The sequence below is a fragment of the Plasmodium vivax genome, chromosome 12 (genome assembly GCF_000002415.2).
Source record: "Plasmodium vivax chromosome 12, whole genome shotgun sequence".
In the NCBI taxonomy this organism is placed as follows: Eukaryota; Apicomplexa; class Aconoidasida; order Haemosporida; family Plasmodiidae; genus Plasmodium; species Plasmodium vivax.
In genome coordinates this window covers 1,910,703-1,930,565 of record NC_009917.1, presented here as the reverse complement: position 1 = coordinate 1,930,565, position 19,863 = coordinate 1,910,703, and the positions used below count along the sequence as shown (strand labels likewise).

At 46.2% G+C, this 19,863-nt stretch overlaps 6 protein-coding genes across 6 annotated transcripts, besides 12 other annotated features; 3 read left to right on the top strand and 3 right to left on the bottom strand.

Annotated features, from left to right (window-relative positions):
* Nucleotides 1-408: 408 nt before the first annotated feature.
* Nucleotides 409-432: a microsatellite.
* A 47-nt stretch (nucleotides 433-479) lies between these two features.
* On the bottom strand, nucleotides 480-2,093 carry PVX_117530 (hypothetical protein, conserved; the record flags this gene model as incomplete). Its single annotated transcript, XM_001615750.1, has 2 exons — nucleotides 1,758-2,093; nucleotides 480-1,549 (listed from the first exon to the last, which is right to left on the bottom strand). Exon 2 carries the CDS (start codon nucleotides 1,542-1,544, stop codon nucleotides 480-482), a length of 1,065 nt encoding a protein of 354 aa, XP_001615800.1. The 5' UTR covers nucleotides 1,545-1,549; nucleotides 1,758-2,093.
* Nucleotides 975-1,045: a microsatellite.
* Nucleotides 1,907-1,931: a microsatellite.
* Nucleotides 2,094-2,591: 498 nt separating the features above from the next.
* Nucleotides 2,592-2,615: a microsatellite.
* Nucleotides 2,616-2,763: 148 nt separating this feature from the next.
* PVX_117525 (hypothetical protein, conserved) lies at nucleotides 2,764-6,041 on the bottom strand. Its single transcript, XM_001615749.1, has one exon. The coding sequence runs from the start codon at nucleotides 5,479-5,481 to the stop codon at nucleotides 3,163-3,165; it is 2,319 nt and encodes a 772-aa protein (XP_001615799.1). The 5' UTR covers nucleotides 5,482-6,041; the 3' UTR covers nucleotides 2,764-3,162.
* Nucleotides 4,966-5,008: a microsatellite.
* Nucleotides 6,040-6,062: a microsatellite.
* Nucleotides 6,063-7,047: 985 nt separating this feature from the next.
* PVX_117515 (hypothetical protein, conserved) lies at nucleotides 7,048-8,138 on the top strand (the record flags this gene model as incomplete). Its single annotated transcript, XM_001615748.1, has 3 exons — nucleotides 7,048-7,271; nucleotides 7,462-7,587; nucleotides 7,790-8,138. 3 exons carry the CDS (start codon nucleotides 7,048-7,050, stop codon nucleotides 8,124-8,126), a joined length of 687 nt encoding a protein of 228 aa, XP_001615798.1. The 3' UTR covers nucleotides 8,127-8,138.
* Nucleotides 8,139-9,666: 1,528 nt separating this feature from the next.
* PVX_117510 (DEAD-box RNA helicase, putative) lies at nucleotides 9,667-12,646 on the top strand (the record flags this gene model as incomplete). Its single annotated transcript, XM_001615747.1, has 1 exon — nucleotides 9,667-12,646. The coding sequence occupies exon 1, from the start codon at nucleotides 10,283-10,285 to the stop codon at nucleotides 12,644-12,646; it is 2,364 nt and encodes a 787-aa protein (XP_001615797.1). The 5' UTR covers nucleotides 9,667-10,282.
* Nucleotides 11,199-11,218: a microsatellite.
* Nucleotides 11,600-11,620: a microsatellite.
* Nucleotides 12,647-13,699: 1,053 nt separating the features above from the next.
* PVX_117505 (hypothetical protein, conserved) lies at nucleotides 13,700-16,087 on the top strand (the record flags this gene model as incomplete). Its single annotated transcript, XM_001615746.1, has 1 exon — nucleotides 13,700-16,087. One exon carries the CDS (start codon nucleotides 13,700-13,702, stop codon nucleotides 16,085-16,087), a length of 2,388 nt encoding a protein of 795 aa, XP_001615796.1.
* Nucleotides 15,980-16,075: a microsatellite.
* Nucleotides 16,074-16,109: a microsatellite.
* A 30-nt stretch (nucleotides 16,110-16,139) lies between these two features.
* Nucleotides 16,140-16,160: a microsatellite.
* Nucleotides 16,161-16,405: 245 nt separating this feature from the next.
* On the bottom strand, nucleotides 16,406-18,712 carry PVX_117500 (hypothetical protein, conserved; the record flags this gene model as incomplete). The annotated part of the gene is made up of 1 exon (XM_001615745.1): nucleotides 16,406-18,712. The coding sequence occupies one exon, from the start codon at nucleotides 18,710-18,712 to the stop codon at nucleotides 16,406-16,408; it is 2,307 nt and encodes a 768-aa protein (XP_001615795.1).
* Nucleotides 17,501-17,529: a microsatellite.
* Nucleotides 18,713-19,863: the final 1,151 nt, after the last annotated feature.

Sequence of the window (19,863 nt, the reverse complement as noted above, 5' to 3'; positions counted from 1 at the left end):
GCTTCACCACCAGTCATCGCTTCTGTTTTGGCTGCTTTTTTTTTTTTTTTTTGCTTTATCTATGGTTTGTTTTGTCAGCGGGGTAGCGGATACCCCCCCAGGTGTGCGTCGCGTATCTTGCGTTTGTCTGATATGCCTTCCTCTTATTTTCACATACCGCGTATACACCCCCCGACTGCTTCACCACGTGGGCATATATTTGCGAAAATTACATTTTTCTAATGTGTGCATGACGAGGATGCCCCCCTTTTTTTTAGTACCTTTTTTAAACCTTAAAAAAAATAATTTTTAAATTAAAAAGTTTTTTTTCGTAGAGAGTGAAACAAAAACACGGCGCTGCTTAAGTGCGCGGAAAAAACGGACTTCTCTTTGGCGCGGTGAGTGGCATTCGGACCGGTTCGCACTAACGCGGTGTCAGCTGTGCAACCTCACCGGTAGCTCCCCCCTGCTACTCCCCGGTTGCTGCTCCCCCCCACGTGCTAGGCGTCCAGGGGGCACCTGACGCAGTTCCGGACGAAGTCGCAGAACCTGCACTTCCACTTGTCCGAGTTTTCCACCACGTCGCAGGAGCGCTTGCCATCCCAGTAGTCCAGCAGAATGTTAATCGTATACAAAGTGGAGTGGTAAAAATAGGGGATGTGATTTCGAGAGAATTCAACCCCTTGGTGCTCGTACACGATTTCCATTTCTTCTTTAATCTTTGGAAGTCTCAGAAAGAGGCAATTAACTACGCTGGATAAGTTTTCCAAATTTTTATATTTTATCAAATCTGTTGCGGTAAATTCAAACTTGGGATCGCATTCGTATATTTCAAACAGCTTCTTAAAATCCGCCTTGCCATTCCTCAAATGCTGTAGCAGTAGGCAATACGTTTGCACTTGTATAGCGGACGTCCTCTTCTGAGCAAGACTTGGTTCCTTTTTTTCCTTCCTCGTCTTCGTATCAGAAATGATTAAATATTCCCTCCTGGAAACGTTATCATATTCAATTCTTAGCTCGTCAATGATGCCTCTCAATACGTAGCCTCTAATGACCCCAAAAACCCACACTTCTCTTGCCTTCTTACATTCGTACAATTGTCCTAACAGCGTAATTGTGTTGAGGAGACGGTATCCTAACGACTCTTCTCTTGTGTTCACTTCCACATCAATAATCAGGTGATCTGCTTTTTCCAACACTTCATGTCTTTCTATCCCTAATCGCATTGCTTCCGTTTCTCTCCTTTTCCCCGTTGTTAAAACTAACTCCAGTTGCTGCTCGCACCATAACTGGGCTGATAAATCGGTGATACTTAACTTATTTTTTTTGTTGAACTTTTCATTGGGGGATTTTGATTCCTTGTATAGCTTTTCCGTTTCGTTAATTTGCTGCTCTTCTAGCAGGTCCTCCACGTCGTTCACCAGTTGGTCAAATTCGGAGAGGGGCGAGGGGTTGTCACTGTGCGCGTTTCCTGCTGGCGGCTCGCTCAGCGCTTTGCACCGCTTTTCGTTCTTCGCGCCTTCGCCCTCCTCCTTCTTCCAGATGATGTTATACGTCGTCAGCATTGTGGCTGCGGGGGGGGGGGGCGGCAAGAAGGGGTAAGATGCGTTACGAAGCTGAGTGTAGATGCCGCGTTACGAAGCCGCATGCCGAGTGAACTTTCCAACACGCGCGAAGCAGGGGCTGGGAAAACTCCCACCCCAATCGTAAAAACGCCCCCAAAGGGCACGCACAAAATGGCCATTCTTAGGCCTTCCTAGACAAATGTATTGCCCTACCTGCGCATGTGCCTGCGTGGTATACCTGCCGCAAATGCCACTGCCGCTAGATGTGCATCCAAAGGGTGAGGAAAAACGGGGCGGGGATTTCACGGGGGGGAAACTTCTGGTAAATACGAACAACTCATGGATATTGAGAAGCCTTAAAGCGGATAAATGCAAATGCATACAGTTGAATACATCACCCACGTGTACGTACTCGCGGAGGGAAAAATGGACCTATGCGGACGTGTAAAGCGCATTCGTGTGTTTCATGACGTCAAAAAGTTTTACGCATTCTCGTGAGGCGACGTGCAGGGAAAAAAATTTTCTCTCGCGGGGGATGCCTCAATGCCCAAAAGAAGGAAGAGGTGTACGATTTTGCGAGAAAAAAAAAAAAAAAAAAAAGTCCCCTCCGAAACCGCGTACTAGTACACATAAAATAACACGAAAAAGTGAAGAATAAAGAAAGAGGGTAACTCCCAGTTAAGTAGCGAGTTATTATGAATAATGGTGAGAACCCGTTTGGCGCCTCCGCATCTCACGTAAAACACAGGACATGTACAAAATAAAAAGATAATTTTCTATCCCAAGCGGCGCATAGTGAAGAAAAAAAAAAAAAAAAAAAGACGCTCCTCAAATTACCCAGAAGGATGATTTAAAAACTTCCTCCACGAGGTACGTTTGCTGATGAGAGGGAAATACTTTTAGCACTCCTACAATCTGGTGTAGGACGCCGCTTGGAAATTATTTCCGAGCCGTTTTTCAGCAAAAGCGGAAAGAGGATGTGTGCATAGAGGTGAGCTTTGCCCGAGCGGTCACCATTAGCGGCAATGCCATTTTTCCGATAAGCGGCCATGGACGATGCGCGTATGCCCAGTGGGATTCACAATGATACTTGTAGGCCCAAAAAAATTACCGACAAAGTTTGTCAGCCCACTTTTGCAAAGTTTTAAAAAAGCGTCACCGTAAATACGAAAAAAAAAAAAAAAAAAAGGCAGTGATCTCGCTAAATTAAAAAAAGTGCGTAAATATATTTTCTTTATAATCACGTAAGGTTTCAAAATGGGCCATATGCCGAGCGCAAAACTGCATTGCATATCTGCTCCAACCGCGCACAACAGTTTGGTTAACCCGGTGTGTACCTGCGTGTGTGAGTGATAAACTGACGGAGGGACACACAAGGAAGCCGTACCACAGCTCTGTGTGGATGCTTCGCCACGCGAGGGGGGAAAAAAAAAAAAAAGTAAAAAAGGACGCCGTCCCAACGAAATTACACGCTGTGTTTACTAAAAAGGGAAGCACCACGCATTACGCTGTGCAATTCGCTGTGCATTTTGCTCCACTTTTCGCTGCGCATTTCGCTGTGCATTTCGCTACGCTTTTCGCTTCTCATTTCGCCAGACCCACGTGGGATTCCCCCCACTCAGGCGCAACGAGCCGCCTCGCCCTCACGCAGCTGGTCGTTGCCCTTAAACAAATACACTCCATTCCTCTGAACGCAGAACTCCTTTAAGATGTTCCTAAAATAAATATCAGGAATGGTTAAGGAGGATTGGATGAACATTTCCACATGCTTCACAATTTCATTTTTTGAAAAAACAGAATTATGGTTCGTTTGGAAAATATTAATAACAGCATTCCTGCACTTGTTGAACTCGCTCTGGTTTTCTATGCGCAAAAACCAAATATTGTTAATTTGCAGGGCGATGTTATTTAACGCTTTCATAAATAAGGGCAAATCAATGCTCGTATTTTTGGCATCCTTCCTTATCCTATTATATATATCATCAAAATGAATGCAATTATTGTGCAGCACGTCTGTAATGTTTTTTTCCAAAGTCCTAATGTCCAATTTGTAGTCGTTAATTATGATTTTACTATTTTTATACGTTTGAATAATTTTCGCAATTTTCACCATTTTTTTTTTCCACTTTTCATTAATGGAGAGACACAACTGGGTATGGTTATTCACAAATTCTTCGTCCATTTTGTGCTTGAAAAAGTACCCTGTGTATTTATATTCGCACAGAGGGAGGAACATCTCTGAGAGGGCATTATTGGGTAGGTTGGTGGCCTTTTCGAAGTTTTCCATCAGGATGGACGTTGAGGAGTTGATTTTTTTGGAATCTCCATCGGGGTCTGCATTTCTGCTAGGGTGGTTATTACTATCCCCATCGCTGCGCTTATCGTTTTCCCCTCCCCTCCTCGCATCGTTGGGACCCTTTTTCCCAACCCGTATGTCATACACATGCTTCAGCAAAATGGGCTCTACCTGCTTAAATATAATCACCAGTAATAAATCGCGAACTCTTATTTTGTAATCCACGTAGGAGAAATTTTCCCCCTGTTTATCTTTCTTTTCACCCTCCCCTTTCGGCTCCTTTCCTTTCAAAAATTTATACAAGTACTTCGACTTGATGATCCACAGGCCCAGGACATTCACGCAGTATTTCTGCACCGTGTTGAGCAAAATTTCCTGGTCGATATTTTTTTTTATGATTTTTTGAATTTCTCCAAATTTTTGAACATTTTTCAGCCTCATTATTTTTAAAATTTGCTCATCCAGATTTAGCGAAAAGAAATAGAGCATATTGAGACTGTTGCTCACGTCTTCCTCGTTTCTCTGCATAGCGCTGCTACCGTGTCTGCTGCTGTCCTTCGCCTTGCGGTCCTTTACATTTCCATCTGAAGGCAAATGACTCGTGTTATCCTCCTTGGCGTTTTTGCACATATGATTTAGGTACAGCTGTCCATCGTTGTGGAACCTTATTTGGGGGGCTTCCCCATTGGGGCTCTCCCCCAAGGAGTTACCACTGGCGGAGTTACCACTGGCGGAGTTACCACTGGCGGGGTTACCACTGGCGGGGTTATCATTGACGGTGCTACTCCCCCCCGCGTCATCCCTGCAACTGAGAATGTCCCTTTTGTTGCTGACATTGGTGAAGAGCTCCAGCATTTCGTGAGCCTCTAGCGAATCCGGTTCATAAATATTTACAATGCTGGTCCATTGATGGTCTGCTGTAGTAGCCGGTTGGTTGGTTTCACTTGGGTACTTCTTACCCTCCCCCTGTTCGGCACTTTCTTTTGCACTGTTTGCCTGGGCAGGTTGTTCACTGGGTTTACTCTCCCCTTCTACATCCGTACCCAATTTGATGGTATCATGACAGGGCTTAAACTGGTAGATGTGCTTCAAAGGGACCATGTAAATTTCTTTCTTCTTCTTAATTTCGTTATATTGAAATAGGCAGACGCAGTTGGTTATATATTCGCATAGAACACTGGTGCTGATTAGTCTGCTTACATTCCTTTCATTTTCTGAGTCCCTATAGATGGTAATGGAGTCGTGCGAATCCTCCTCCTTCATATATTCGTGCAGTTTGTACTCGAAAATGTACGTCTCTTCATTTGTGTTGCATTTACTTTTTATTTGCTTCAATTTGCTATAGTTTTTACAAGCATATATCTTTTGGATGTTGTTTGTGTAGTTATATGGCCTGTACTTTGGCCTCAGGGGGTACTGAATAAGATACGTGTTAATACTGTTCAGGTTATTTTCGTTAATGTTGTTCAGGTAAATGTCAATTTCTTCTTCAATTTCGTCGTCGTCTTCCGAGTTGGAGGTCCTCGAGTTGTCATCGGACTCTTCTTCATATTTGTAGTTGCTCAGTTCCTTTAGGTCTTCGTGCATGTTGTTCTGCGTGGTGGGAGTTTGCGGCGCTCTCAGGGGGGGCATGCAGGGCATGAAGTTAGCGTTTCTCCCTCACAAATATGTGTATATATACATACATATATGCGGCTCTTCCTTCCAGCGCGCCTCCTCACCCTTCTGCGAGGCGCGATCAGTTCGAGTCTGCAATTCAGAACGTTCGCCACGCTGCCATGATCTGCGACGGAGGGAATGGCCCTCTACCCCTTTTCGCGCTTCTCAGAGGTGGTAATGGTGCAGCCTAATGACAAATGTGGCAGCCTCCTTCGGTGCCTTCTTTTGTACCTTACTATGCAGAGCGGTATGTATATTTGCTAAATGAGCACTTGCTTATACTGATGGGATGCATTCCTAAAGGGGGAGCCACACAAATGGTTTCCCTCCTTGCGCAAAAAGCAGATGCGATTGTTCTACATCGGCACTTGGCGCGAATTCCCTTTGGTTAGTTAAACGGGAGGGGGGCTAAATGGTGCTGCTGCGCCAGCGATATGAAAGTGTTCTCTGCGGGGGGGTTTCCTCTCTCGAGCACGTCATCAATTGTGTTTTGCCGCTGCGCAGCGTTGCCGCTTTGCCGCTTCACTACTGCGCTCGGGTTCGGCCGCCCATTTAGCGCAATTCACGTAGGCATTCCTTTTTAACGCCCCTGAGCACATTTTTGGAAACTCGTTCCGTCACCGCTGCGGCGTATTTCCGGGCGCACGCAACTTCGTATCGTCCATAGTTGCTTTTTTTTTTTTTTTTTTTAAATATTCCCCCATATGAGCAAAATATACAAGGTAAGCACTTCACCCTCGCAAGAAATTAAAAAAAAAAAAAAAAAAAGAAAACCTTTGATCAAAACCTCGCTACCGTTTTTGTAAACCGAAAGTACTCCACGTGAGCGCACTGCGCGAGGACACATCCCTGGGAAGGTGTCAAACGGACGAAATGGGAAGCACGCGCATGAGCAGATAGGCATGTTTAAGTGCATGTGCCATTTCTTACCCCTTTGTCCCGTTGGCTTATGTCCCATTTGAAGAAAATTTCCGCAGAAACTGCATCGAAGAAATATTAACAATCGTGACGGGGAAGCATCTCCGGGGAAGTACTCTTCATGATTCACCCTCCAATTGGGGCTCTCCATTACAAAAAAGAATGCCCCATCTGTGATAGCGTAGCGGAAGGTAAAGTCGCGGAAGGCAAAGTAGCGAATGTCAAGTGTAGCCTACCGCTGGATAGCCTACCGCTGGATAGCATAACAGAACAAGTCGGGGAAAGGGCACAGCTGGAGAGCTACCAAAGGGGAGACCCCCTTAAACGTTCTCATCTTTTGGGGGTGCGGCAAAAATGAAATGTAAAAATGTAACTTTGCTTAACACATTGACTGATGTGAAGTTTCCCACGTTGTTACCATAAGGGGGGGAGAAACCCATTTATGCCCGGTCCTATTCTGCGCCGCTAATCTGCTCATATGCACAGACAAACAGATCTATATCTGCACACACAGTTGTGGACGTTCCTTCCCGCGCATGCTCATCCGCAAGCGGCACGTCTTGAATAGTCAGTTTTGCATGAGCCCCCCCAACGAACTTCCCCCCCACACACGCTATCCCCTAGAGCAAAATGGACAGACACCCATTTGCTAGCTCCAAAAATGACTCGGGAAGTGCGCAGCTCCCAACCGGCTTAGGAACCCCCATGAGCATTAACCACTCCTTCAGTGTGAATAACCCTACGCCATTTGATAAAAACGACCTGACCATCTACTTTGACAGTTTCCTCAACAAAACCAACCACCCGTACATTTGTTTCGCCCACGTTTTTTTTAAGCTCCTCGCCGTGTCGCTGTAATGAATGCATGCGTATGTTGAGCAGCAGACATGTGAGTGGTTGCCATTTCAAAATGAATTGGAAACACCGCTTACCTCACCCAGCGAGTTTAAATCGTGAAGTTCGTTTTACCAAGCGGGTTAAACTTCTTAGTTAAAATAAAGTGATTCCTTTTTTTTTTCTCTCGATTTGCCGCCCACCTCGCAGATACTTCCTAGGACCCTTCCTATTTCGAAGTGAAAAATCGAATGAACATGACTTCATCATCACGTTTGCGGTTACCCTATTTTTAGTTTCGCTGGATTTTTATTTGGTTAAAAATATTACCGGCAGGTGGGTAAACAGAGCGCAAGGGGGTTACAATAACGAGGAGGTAGTAACGCTAATATAGTGACGCTAATATAATGGCGCTAATATAGTGGCGCTAATATAGTGACGCTAATATAATGGCGCTAATATAGTGACGCTAATATAGTGACGCTAATATAGTGACGTGTTTTTTTTTTCCCCTCCCCCTGTTTTTCCACCATTTAAGGTTCCTGGTGAAGATGATCTGGTGGATCGACGCCAATGAGGATTACTCCAACAAAATAATTTTCAAGTCGTCGGAAGAGAGCCTGCTGAATGGCACAGACAAGAAGGTTTTTTGGTACGCACTGTATGCAAACTTTTTAATATGGCTGAGTCAGGCCTTACAGATGCTGATGTCCTTTCAGTTTTGCTGGTTTTTGCTCTGCTTTCTGTGCCTATTTCTCTCCTTTTACAATTTATTTAATTTTTGGAAGTGCTCCAAGGAGCAGCATAAAGTCGTGGGCACCTTTTTGAACCGCATCAATTTGAGTCAGCTCTACAAGAAGGTGTTCAGTGGGTAGATGTGCCGTTGGTAAGTAGAAGGGTTCTGCGCGACTACTTGCAGGATGTATCCACTGGGTGGATGGCGCCTTCCCATCGCCCCCGTTCTCAGTTGAGCGAAAGATGCCTACGTACGAATGATTCCCTCGTGGGAAAAATGGCACCTGTATGTCAGAACCGCACCGGAGACGAGACAATCTTTTTGCGCTTTACTCATCTTTTCAAATAAGACCTTTTTTTTTTGTGTGTGTGAAGGATGCATTTATACATATTGAGAGAACTCACGTCCTTTCAATTTTGCAAAAGCTTCTTTTTTTTAGAGATCGTTTTGCGGTGTTGCACGGGGGGCGCAGTGCATGCGAGGCTCTCCCCATTCTCCTTACACAGAACGCATATAGCCCATTTATGGCGTACCCAAATAGGGTGTCGGCGCGAAATGCATATGTGCTTGAATGCAGAAGGAGCGACTTATTTTATCAATTCTTTTCACACATTAAAATGGAACGAACGTGGAAGCAAATCGTCAGGCCTCCCCCATTTTACTGTCGTAAAATTTAAAGTTTCCATAAATCGCGCAAGTGCAACTACGTCGTTTTTACTTTTCAAATTTAAGCTACACTAACGCATGGAGAAAAACAGCAAAATATCGCAGCGCTGAAAAAAGGAAATTCAATCTGCAAGTTCTCGTTTTGTTCCGTTGTTGATACTTTTTTGCGCGTTATTTAACACCTGTTGGTATGCCATTTTTTTTTTTTTTTTTTTTTTGACCATATATTTATCTTAAATGTGCAAAAAATGGATATATTTGTTTTCCTTCACCCTTCGCGTGGTGATTTATTTAAAAAATAAGAAAAAAAGAACTTATCCCCCCAGCGTTATGTTATTTTCCACAGGGGGAAATAAATGGTCAATTTGTTAGCCCCTACGCGATGCACCGTAAGCGACAACTAGCTAAACAGAACTTTTTTTTTCTCCCCCCCTTTGGAATTATTCACCTCGCTAAGGAAGCATCGCAGCAAAGCGGTATCCCGCTTCTACTGTCAAGCATGTAGCATAATTTGCCATTTTGAAGATCGAAGGGATTGCCTATGTTTTCATATCACATATGGTGGAAAAAAAAAAAAAAATGCACCCTGCGATATCCGCTCACCAATCACCACTCATCGCTTACCACTCACCGTGCCGAACAAAAGCTGGGAAAAAAAAAAACGCTTGTGTGGCTAGCACGAGATGAGCACACTGGTTGTGCCCCCCCAGGCACAAAATGTAACGCGACGAAAATGTACGGGAGTGTAAGCGTGCGTTCTGCGTTTGCCCTCGTGTTTGTTCGTCTGTTCGTTCGTTTGTTCTTCCGTTAGTCCGCTTGCCCGCTCGCCCATATGTGCTGTGCCGCTCTGCGCTGCTCATATGCGTATGCATAAATATATCTACATCGTTGGGGATGACAATTTGTGACTGCTTCGATGGGAACTCGCCACTTTTCAAAATTGCTTCTCTTTTTTTTTTTTTTTTTTTAACCATTTTGCTGTTTTATTTTACCTTCTTTAAATCCCTTCCATCATGCGAACGGGAAAGATAAGCCAAAGTGAAAAGGAGTCAGCAGCGTAAATTCCCACTAGCCAATCTCTTTCCTGAGATAAAAAAAAAAAAAAAAAAAAAAAAGTTACATAAAATAAACAACGTAACAGCGGCAAATCGGCATATGCTACCAGAAAAGCCATGAAAAAGGAAAAAAAAATAGAAGCCCTCTCTTTTGTGTCAACCCCACAGTAGTTACTCTTATAACTGCAGAAGGTAAGCACATATATATAATATGTTCCCCAGCCAGATGCAGGGCTATTTAATAAAAGGCCCCAACGCACGTTAAAGCAACGAAGCAGGAAAACGGTTGGTCAAAGGGGGGATATCCTTAAGGGGTCCTTTCAGCTTGCGCGCTTGCTACGGTGAGTGTACATCCCAGTCTCGCTGTGCAAGAGCTGGAGCGCCCAGATTCCTGCGTGCGCCAGTGTTAAAGCGGCAACTCCTGAAGAGGAATTCGCAAGGCGTACAGGTAGCTGTATCCGTAGCCGCTTTGCCCCACCCCTAGGTGAGTAGGAAAGCGCCCGAGGAAAAAGAGTACTCCTCCCGCTTTGAAGCCCCCCCTCACACAGCATAATCAAACAAACCGGTTGACAAAATGAGCGTACAGGAGGAAACCCCCAGTGCCGAAAAAACCAACGATGAAAAAACGAATGACAAGTCGACGAACGAGGGGGTGAAGGGTGCACCCGCCGAGCAGGAGCAGAAGAAAGAGGACACTAAGGTGGAAGGTAAAGATGATCTGAAAAGTGAAAGCAAAGATGATGCCAAAAGTGAAGGCAAAGATGATGCCAAAAGCGAAGGCAAAGGCGATGCCAAGAGCGAAGGCAAAGATGCTCTGAAAAACGAGGGAACAAACGACGCGAAGGGCGCAGCCGGCGGGGAGGACGTCATGAACATGCTGCTGAACTACCTGCAGAGGAACAAGGACGACCCCAAAATCATGCAAACCATGCTGAGCATGATGAGCGGGCAGGGCAAAGACGGCACCGCGGGGGAAGGAGACAAAAAAACGGAGGAGAAAGAGGCGGGAAAGAAGAAAGACGAAGAGGCAGCACAAACAGATGGTGCCCAAAAAACTGAGGAAGTGAAACAGACGGGAAACAAACTGCTAAACCTGTTTAGCACCAAAATTGAAAAAAACGTTTTTCCCACGTTCAGCTTTTCCAGCGGATTAAACAGCACGGGGAATGGCGCAAAGGAGGGACCTCCCAGCGCAGGAAGCATTTTCGGAGACGGAAAAAAAAGTTTCTTTGCCGAATTTGGCGAAGATAAAAACCGAAACGTCAGTGCGAGCAACAAGTTCCCCTTTAGCGGATTCAGCGGGTTCGGTGGCACCCCCTTTGGCAGCGGGAAGAAGAACGAAGACGGGGCCGCCACACAGGGGGAAACAGCCCACGGAATCTTCACCAAGGGAACGGGCGCAGCAGGTGCCAGTGAAAGCAATGAGAAGGAGGAGGAAGAAGCTGAAAAGAGCAGCACCGTGGTGAAGAAGAAATTCGAAACTCTGGTCAACGACGACGATGATTACATTATAGAAAACGCAGATACGAAGGAGCCACTCGAAGAAGAAGCAATCTCCTTGATAGAAAATATGAACCTAGTCAATAGCAATGAGAAGGAGAGGAAGCTAACCAATTTCGATTTCAGCAAAGCGTTAAGCAATGATAATAACGAAGAAGTGAGAGACATTAAGCTGTATCGCTCGAGAAACACATGGGAAGAATTAAACATAGACAATGACCTTATACAGATTCTCACGTATTTAAAATTTTTTGCCCCTTCGAAAATACAAGGGTTGGCTCTTCCCTACATTTTAAATAGCGATAAGAATTTAATAGCGCAGGCGCAAAATGGGTCAGGAAAAACACTCACCTTTGTCATTTCGATGCTGTCCAAAATTAATAGAAACCAAGGGGTGCTGCAAGCCATGTGTATCTGTCCAACGAGGGAACTCGCTCAACAGAATTATGAAGTTGTGGGGAAATTCACCAAGTACCTAACGGTGAAAGTATTCCTAGCTGTACCGCTCTGCGAAAGATTTAATAAAAATGCAGGCTTCCAAATATACGTGGGAACCCCAGGAAAGACGCTGGACTATTTGAAGAGGAAATATGTAGACACTAAGCATGTGTCCATTTTTGTACTAGACGAAGCTGATGATTTAATTGATATAAAAAATAATATGTCATCCCAAGTGGAAAGTATCAAAAGGTTTTTACCAAAGCGTTGCCAAATTCTTCTCTTCTCCGCTACGTATAATGAAGAGGTACGAACCTTCGCCGATAGGTTTGCCCCTCGTGCATCTAAAATAAGTGTCCGTCAGGAGGATTTGACGTTAAAGTGTGTGAAGCAGTATTATCTCCTCACGGAAAATGACGAGCAGAAGTATTACTACCTATCTGAGTTATACTGCTCCATGAGCATTTCCCAGTGCGTCATTTTTGTGAATTCTAAAGTTTCGGCTTATAGTCTCTACCAGTATATGACGGAGCGTGGCCATAATGTAACTCTCATTTGCGCCGATAGTGTGATCAGCAGGTTTACACGAAATCAAATACAAAAGGCGAATGTGCTGGGTATGGACCCCAAAACGAGGGATACCCTTATGTCCGATTTTAAGAGTGGCGTCTCGAAGGTTCTAATCTGCACAGATTTGCTCTCCAGGGGGATTGACGTCCCCACCATCAGCTTGGTCATCAATTTTGATCTCCCCTACGTCTACCAAGGGAGAATTTCAGACAACTATGGAAACGGTTTCTCCAACAGGAAGGTGAACATGGAAACGTACATCCATCGTATCGGACGGACGGGAAGATTCGGCACCAAAGGAATGGCCATCAATTTTATAAGCAAAAGTCAGCTCGTTCATATTAAGCAAATAGAGCAGTTTTACCAGTGCGTCATTTCGGATTTGGAAATCGATTCCGAGCTGATGATTTCTTCCTCCAAGGGGGGGTAGGCACTCCACTTGCGCGTGCTGCGATATTCCCAAAGGGGGGAAAATGGAAAACTCCCCCCCACGTGGAAGCTGCGACCAGGGGGAAGCAGCCACCATGTCGTCACCCCAGCGTGGCGTGGCGGCGTGGCGGCTGACTCGCGGCGTTGCGGCTGCGCGGCTGCACTGCTCCTACATTGCCTCTACCTCACTTCTGCTCACGAGGGCCATTTCGCCCATTTTGAAATTCTTCACGCCTGCCTGGCGCACACCATTCTAAGAGTTTCTTTTTTTTTCCTACCTCCATGTTTTGTTTGTTCCAATTTTTAAAGCGTTTATCTGCGTACACGCCCTGTTCGGCCGAACAGGAAATGGCAAGCCGGGCCGGCATAGGTGCGTGCGTTTGCATTTTTACGCCTACCATCAGTTTCGTTTTTCCACGCGCCCATGGTATGCCCACGCCATGCCCACTGAGCGATGCGTCAACTTCTCACAAAGCAGAATTAAATTTTTGTGGAAACGCTCACCTGTGGGTGATTGGAGCTGCCCCTCTGTTTTTCCGACGGAGTGGGGGAAACCACGTATGTTATGGCCCCTAAAACGGGGGTACTCGGAGGAAACCCCCCCTCCTTTTGCACATATGCAACAGTGCATGCAGTGTGGTTACTCCCGCATGTGCGCCCTTTCACGACATCGCCCTTGTCGCGGGTTCTCCACATTTTGAAAAAGGCATTTCTTCGCAAAGAAAAATTGCAAATGTTGCAGTGACGGATTGGTGCCACTACTAAAGAGTGAACTTTTTTCCAAGCGAGCAAACCGCATACGTATGTTCCTGCTCAGCGATATTTACTGCTTCACACTTGGGGGAAAAAAAAAAAAAGCTAACCTTCATTCCTTCGACGCGACTTTCGCACGAATCCCCCCGCGAGCGAAAACTTCTTACCACGCGCAGAGCGATAGGGAAGAAACATAAAAATAAAGTAGCACACCTGTGCATGCAATAGGCACGTGGTTACCCCCCATTAAGTGGAAGTGCTAAGGACCATCACCCCCCCCACATGCACGCGAACACCACAAATGCTTGGCCTAATTCTGAAGAACGCTCTCCAGAGAAGCAGGTATCACATTGCTGCCCGTTTGAACCGCCCACACGTAAGGGTCCCACAATTTAGCAGCCAAAATAACTCCCTCTTGGCTATTGAAAAGGACCAGTTTTACGTCAACCCGTTAAGGAAACTAACCTGCATAGGATGTGGGGAGTTCCTCCAAACCACAGACGAAAGAAAATCTGGGTTCGTCCCCTTTAGCGTGTATGAAAAGTACAGTAATGGGAGGATAAAATTCTACACCAAAGTGAAGGGGGAGGAAGTGGCTTCAGTTCCTGATGGGGTGAAGGTCGATGTGAATAACTTCCCCAGTTTCCGCGTCAAGACGAAGATTATTCTGTGCAGGAGGTGCTACAGGCTGCAGCATTATAAATGTGCAGACACGCAGTGCGAGGTGGACACGAAGAGGATTGAAAATATTATCAAGTGCAGGACGCAGCTGCAGGAGGGGGTGAAGCGTAGGGGGAAGAAGGGGGGTACCCAAAAAGGGGGACAATCCACCACACAGACTGAACAGGAAGAACACGCCTCCCGGGGGAAGTCCCCCGAAGGTACACCCGTTGAAGGTACCCCCCCCGAAGGTACACCCGTTGAAGGTACCCCCCCCGAAGGTACACCCGTTGAAGGTACCCCCCCCGAAGGTACACCCGTTGAAGGTGCACCACCCCTTGATGGCGATTCCCCCGCCCAGATGAGCAACCCAACGGAAGCCTCCAATATTAAAAATGAAGCGACAATTTTGTTGGAACACCTTTCGCGCGGGAGGAAGCATCGGCGGGGTGTTTCACCACACAGGAGGGAGGCGCAAAAAGGAGAGGCGGCGGAAGGGGGGGGCCCAAATGGCCGCTTCGCACCAATTGAGGAGGAAAAAAGGGAAAGCAGCGTAACTGATGACGCGGGAAGGGAGGTGGACTCCCAAATGGAGGATACAGAGGTGGCTTCTGGGCAAAGGCACTACCACGACCCGTCGTACCGCATCGACCGGAGGAGCGTCAACATCTACGAGAAAAGGGACATCCTGAAAAAACGAAATGACATGAAAAGGCTGGACGCGGAAAAAATGGAGGTGAGCACAGCCAAGTACGTGGAAGGAGACCGAAATGAGGTCATGAACAATTTAATAAAAAAAATGAAAAGAAAATCGCTAGTGTTGTACCTAATCGATATAACAAATATTGAAAATACAATCCTCCCCGAGCTCTACATAGGATGTAAAAATAAAGACATTAACATCATATGGCTAGTTAATAAAGTAGACTGCCTACCGAAAATGGCAAATCTGGAGAGGGTAAAAATCTGGTTCCGAAACTTAGTAAGGCAAATAAAAAACGCACACATAAATGATTTAATATTCATTTCGGCTTTAAAGTTTTTCAATTTTAATGTGTTAGAGGAAAGAATGAAGTTCCACGTGGATTTAGAGAAAGGAACGGACATATACATAGTCGGTTGTGTAAATGTAGGCAAGTCAACTTTCGTAAATTCTTTTTTAAAATATATTAATTATAAACATTTGGGAGACATCTACAGTAGGAGAAAAAAAGGAGGTGTTACCACATCGAACATCCCATATACAACATTAAATTATAACACTTTTCAATTAAAAAAAAATATAAAAATTATTGACACCATGGGGATTCCAACCAAATATCAGTACTCCTCCATTCTCTACAAGGATATCGATTTGAACAGCATCTCCTTCCACAAACGGATTCAACCCCTCACTTATAAGCTGAAGGAAAATGCGTCCCTGATACTGGGTAGTCTATGCTATATAAATTTGGTATACGGCTCCTTCACTCTCCTAACCCTTTACATCTCCAATAGGGTTACCATCCACATGTGCAGAAGTGAAAAAGTGGAGTCTTTTTTGGAGAGAAAAAAATGCTCCTTTTTGTACCCCCCTCATGTGAAGGCCGATTTTGAGCTTCTGAAGCCTTTCGTGAAACACACCGTCAAAGTGGTTGGGAAAGACTTCGAAAGCATCGACGATATTGTCATTGGAGACCTCTGCTGGTTCTCTGTCACTGGGCGCGGCATTAAAGTCTTCGAGATATACGCCCCTAAAAATTTGAAGATATACCGTAGGCCGTCCATGATTAGCGATGCCGTTAGGCACACCCAGGTGGACGTGTTCAAATGCAAGTCCTACCGGGGAAGGACCGCCAAGGTGCTCCGGAAAAAGAAGAAGCTCATTGAGGAGCTCGATCGGCAGAACCCCGGCCGCCGCCAGCAAATGAAGGGCCTCACCCTGCAGGGGGAGCCAAGCGCTGTGCCGGGCGGAGCGGCGGTCTCCACGCCAGTCGCCCCCCTCGTTGGGGACCCGCGCGAGGTCGAAAGCATCGCCCATCATTTGTAACTCCGCCAACCCTGCCCTGCAATGTGTGTCTCTGTTGATGGCGGTTGGGTGGTTGAGCGGTTGGGTGGTTGAGCGGTTGGGCGGTTCAGCGGTTGGGCGGTTCAGCGGTTGGGCGGTTCAGCGGTTGGGCGGTTCAGCGGTTGGGCGGTTCAGCGGTTGGGCGGTTCAGCGGTTGGGCGGTTCAGCGGTTGGGCGGTTCAGCGGTTGGGTGATTGAGCGGTTGGGTGATTGAGCGGTTGGGTGATTGAGCGGTTGGGAACAGCACAGGGTAACCATGTGGGGGTGTGGCTGTTCCGCCGCTCCCCCGCCGCTCCGTGGCTACCCCTCGCGGAGGCTGTCCTGGAGGTAGAGGTCCAAGTCGCTCTTGTATATCTGGTCGGGGAGGGTAAAAAGGATGAGGATGTTGTTCTTGTCCACGGAGACAAAGTTGTTAATTTTGAAGGGGTTGAACCTGAAGAGCTTGATGTACTTGCAGCCGTAAGTGAAAACGCAGTGGTGCTTGCTCTTGTTCACGTCGAACAGATTGATGATGCCCTTGTTGTTCAGCGACCCGATGTAGTTAAACCCCTCAATGTTACACCAAAAAAGAGAGTGAATAAAAGTATCCGAGTTAAAGAAATCTTCATTATAATAATTATTATACGAATGGTCGTAAAAGTAATTCACATTGGTGCTGCTGCTGTACTCTCCATTTTGCACAGCCGTCTGGTAGGGTTCAAAGTAGGACTCATTAATGCTATAGTTGTTATATGAATTATCGTGCATAATTTTATAAGGCAAGTTATTATTAATAAACCTCAAGTCGAAAATGAAAATGTTGTTTAGCGAGCTCATGCAGATGAGGTTGTTATCGTCGCTGTTGTATTTGTCAATGTCGGATATTTCGTACTTTGTGATTTTCTTGTGGACGGAGTGGACGTCCACGTTGCTGCGGGTTTGCACGCCGTGGTGGGGGGGAGCACTCGCTCCGCCTCCCCCGCTGTCAAGGCGGCCACCGCTGCAAACCTCGCCACCGCTGCAAACCTCGCCGCCAACCCCGCCGCCAACCCCGCCGCCAACGCCCCCCGCGCTCCTGTTCCTCATGCGGATGTCAAACAAGGAGAAGTACCCACTGTAGGTAGAGCCGATGACTAGCGAGTCGTACAGCCACCGCACATTGCTATACAGCTCATTCGTCTTGATCGAGATAAACGGATTCATTTTAGAGACATTGACGTGATCGTTTTCGTGTTTATTTTCGCTGCCCCGTACAGTGCCGCCATTAATGTCGTAGATGAATATGTTCTTGTCGTCCCCATTGCTGAGGAGATAATTATTTCTGAAGAAAAGACCCTTTCCTGTTTTCTTATGCCCAACTAATTCGAGTAGTAATTCCCCATCACATATTTTTCGGTCTTTTATTTTTTTTTTATAACTTTCGGATGATTTGTTTTTTCTACTATGATGGTTATCCCAGTTTGGGGGGTACCCATTTTTGCTATTAACAACTTGTGCGTTTTTTTTGAAACGACTTGGGGTGGTCCTTCCCTCCTCGCGCTCCTCTGCTTCGTCTTCCCCCTCCACGAGGCTACTCCCCTTGGCGCTACCCCGGACGGTGCCTCTGCTTCGGCCGCTGCTACGGCAGCTACTACTGCTATCACCGCTGCTACGGCTGCTACCACCGCTGCTACCCCCCCCATCTTCACTCACTCTCCTGTCCTCCGCCTCCTCATCCTCCATCCTGTTAATCCGGTCGATGGTTTTGCCAACATTGTAGAGGAATATATTCCCCCGTATGGACTTGCCCGCTATGATCACGTTCCCTGCGTCTCCCCCCCAGTCACTCTCCCCCTGGTTGCTCACCCCATCCCTACCGCAGTACAGGATGCTAGAATTGGTGCAATAATAGGGAAGATTCAAACAGTTGTACCTTTTAATAACTGGGATGTTTTTATATTTATTTTTATAATACTTCTTAAAAGAGTCATCGATGGTGTTATCCCTGAGGGATGAGGAGTAGAAAATTTCTTTTTCGTTTTTCTTGTTCACTTGTTCCTTTGTAACCACCCGTAGGATGCTCATTTTGTAATTCTCTCTCCTACTGGAGTTGTGAAACAAGACAATGCCTTCGTTCAAGTACTCGTAGTTTTCCCTCACCTTTCGATTCATATTGAGCACATCTATATTGCTTACGTTGCTATACACGTTGGTTATTAAAATGTCTGAATATAGGTCTATCATATTTTTCCACCAGAGGCTAAGGAGGATGTCCTTCCTTTTGTAGTGGTCATACACCAGGGTTTGCTTCGTGAATGCATTGCTCACATGGTGGAGCGAGTACTTTTGGTAGTTCGCTTCATCATTAGGGAGGTCTACCCTTGTGTCTACCTCACAGTTGAGTCCGTCTCGAATCAGCTGGCCGTTTCGCAGATCGTGGAAGGTTCCTCTTTCCTCTACATTTTCCTCCCTTGTCATATATTTGGACGAACAAGACAGGGAGGAATCACTTGCCTCGTTGGAGTTCCCATCCGATTCTTCTTCCTGTGCATTTTTGCCTGCCTCGCTTTTTTTGCCCCTCAGCTGGTACTTGCTCCTCCTCAGCGTGTTGGCCCTTTCGCTCGGCTGGCCCCCCCTGCTGTGCTTCATCTTTTCCCTACCGTTTGGACGCCCCCTTTTGGACACCCCCTTGTTCGGGCTGCTCAACTTTCTTTGCGCCCCCGCGACTGAGGGGGGTTCCGTTCGGCAACGTTACGGGGTCCCAACTGCCGCTATCACTGCCGCTATCACTGCCGCTATCACTGCCACTACTACTGAGCAGCCTTTTTTTCGCGAGGTCGGGCCGGGCTTGCGCATCGCCCCCGAAAAAAAACACCTTCTGAGGGATGTTCTCCTTGGAAATGCCATCAAGCCGCTCGTTCACATTTGAGTCCACACGAACCCGCCGACCTTGTCCGCGCCCCGTTTACGCTGATCCCCCCTTTAGCGGTTTTTCTAGCAATTTCCATGGCCTACCTCAAGCCGCCCGGCTTCACGCGCGTTTGCCACTGTGCTCGTCCCCGTTGCGCCTGGTTAACCCTCTATGAGAGTCGCTTCTCTCCTTCGAGGTGGAGCTAATTCGTTTCGTAGGGACTTCCACGGACGGGAGTTCATGCTGATACACGCGGCTTCCAAAAGGGGGTGGCAGTTATTTTATTTTACGTTATTTTGCTTTATTTTTTTGCTTTATTTTACTATTTTTTTCTTTTTCCCCCCTCCCCCTTAATTTAGAACATTCACCATAAAGGGGGAACCAAATGCCGTGCTTCTGTATGTGCATAGAGTATGGCCCCTCTGTATGATGATGATGTGCAGGGGGAAAGAGCAAGAAAAAAAGAAAACTCCTTTTATTTTATAAGTACAAAATTGTATGTAGAGTTACACCAAAGGAGTGCATATACATTTTGCCACATGTGGAGATATGACGAATTTATTCTCCACTTTAAAGCTCCTAATTTTGTGGTGCCGTACGGGAGCGATCATTAAGAGGGGGAAGAAGTAAACAAAAAAAAAAAAAAAAAAAAAAAAAAATACACTGCTCGGCGATCCTTTTTCACCCCTGCTGCGTTACCAAACGGTTGCTTTATTTTGTTTTTATTTTTTTTCCAATGCAAGTTGCGCCATGGAGATGAGCCCAAAAAAAAAAAAAAAAATTAAAAGTGAATGACGAGTGGTAATGACATTGAAATAGTGGCAGCGATATGGGCAGTGATAGAGCAGTGAAGGAGCAGTGATAGGGCAGCGATAGGGCGCGATGATGC

Excerpts from the sequence above, each read along its gene's own strand:
- PVX_117525 (XM_001615749.1), bottom strand. The coding sequence starts at position 5,481 with ATGCCCTGCATGCCCCCCCTGAGAGCGCCGCAAACTCCCACCACGCAG.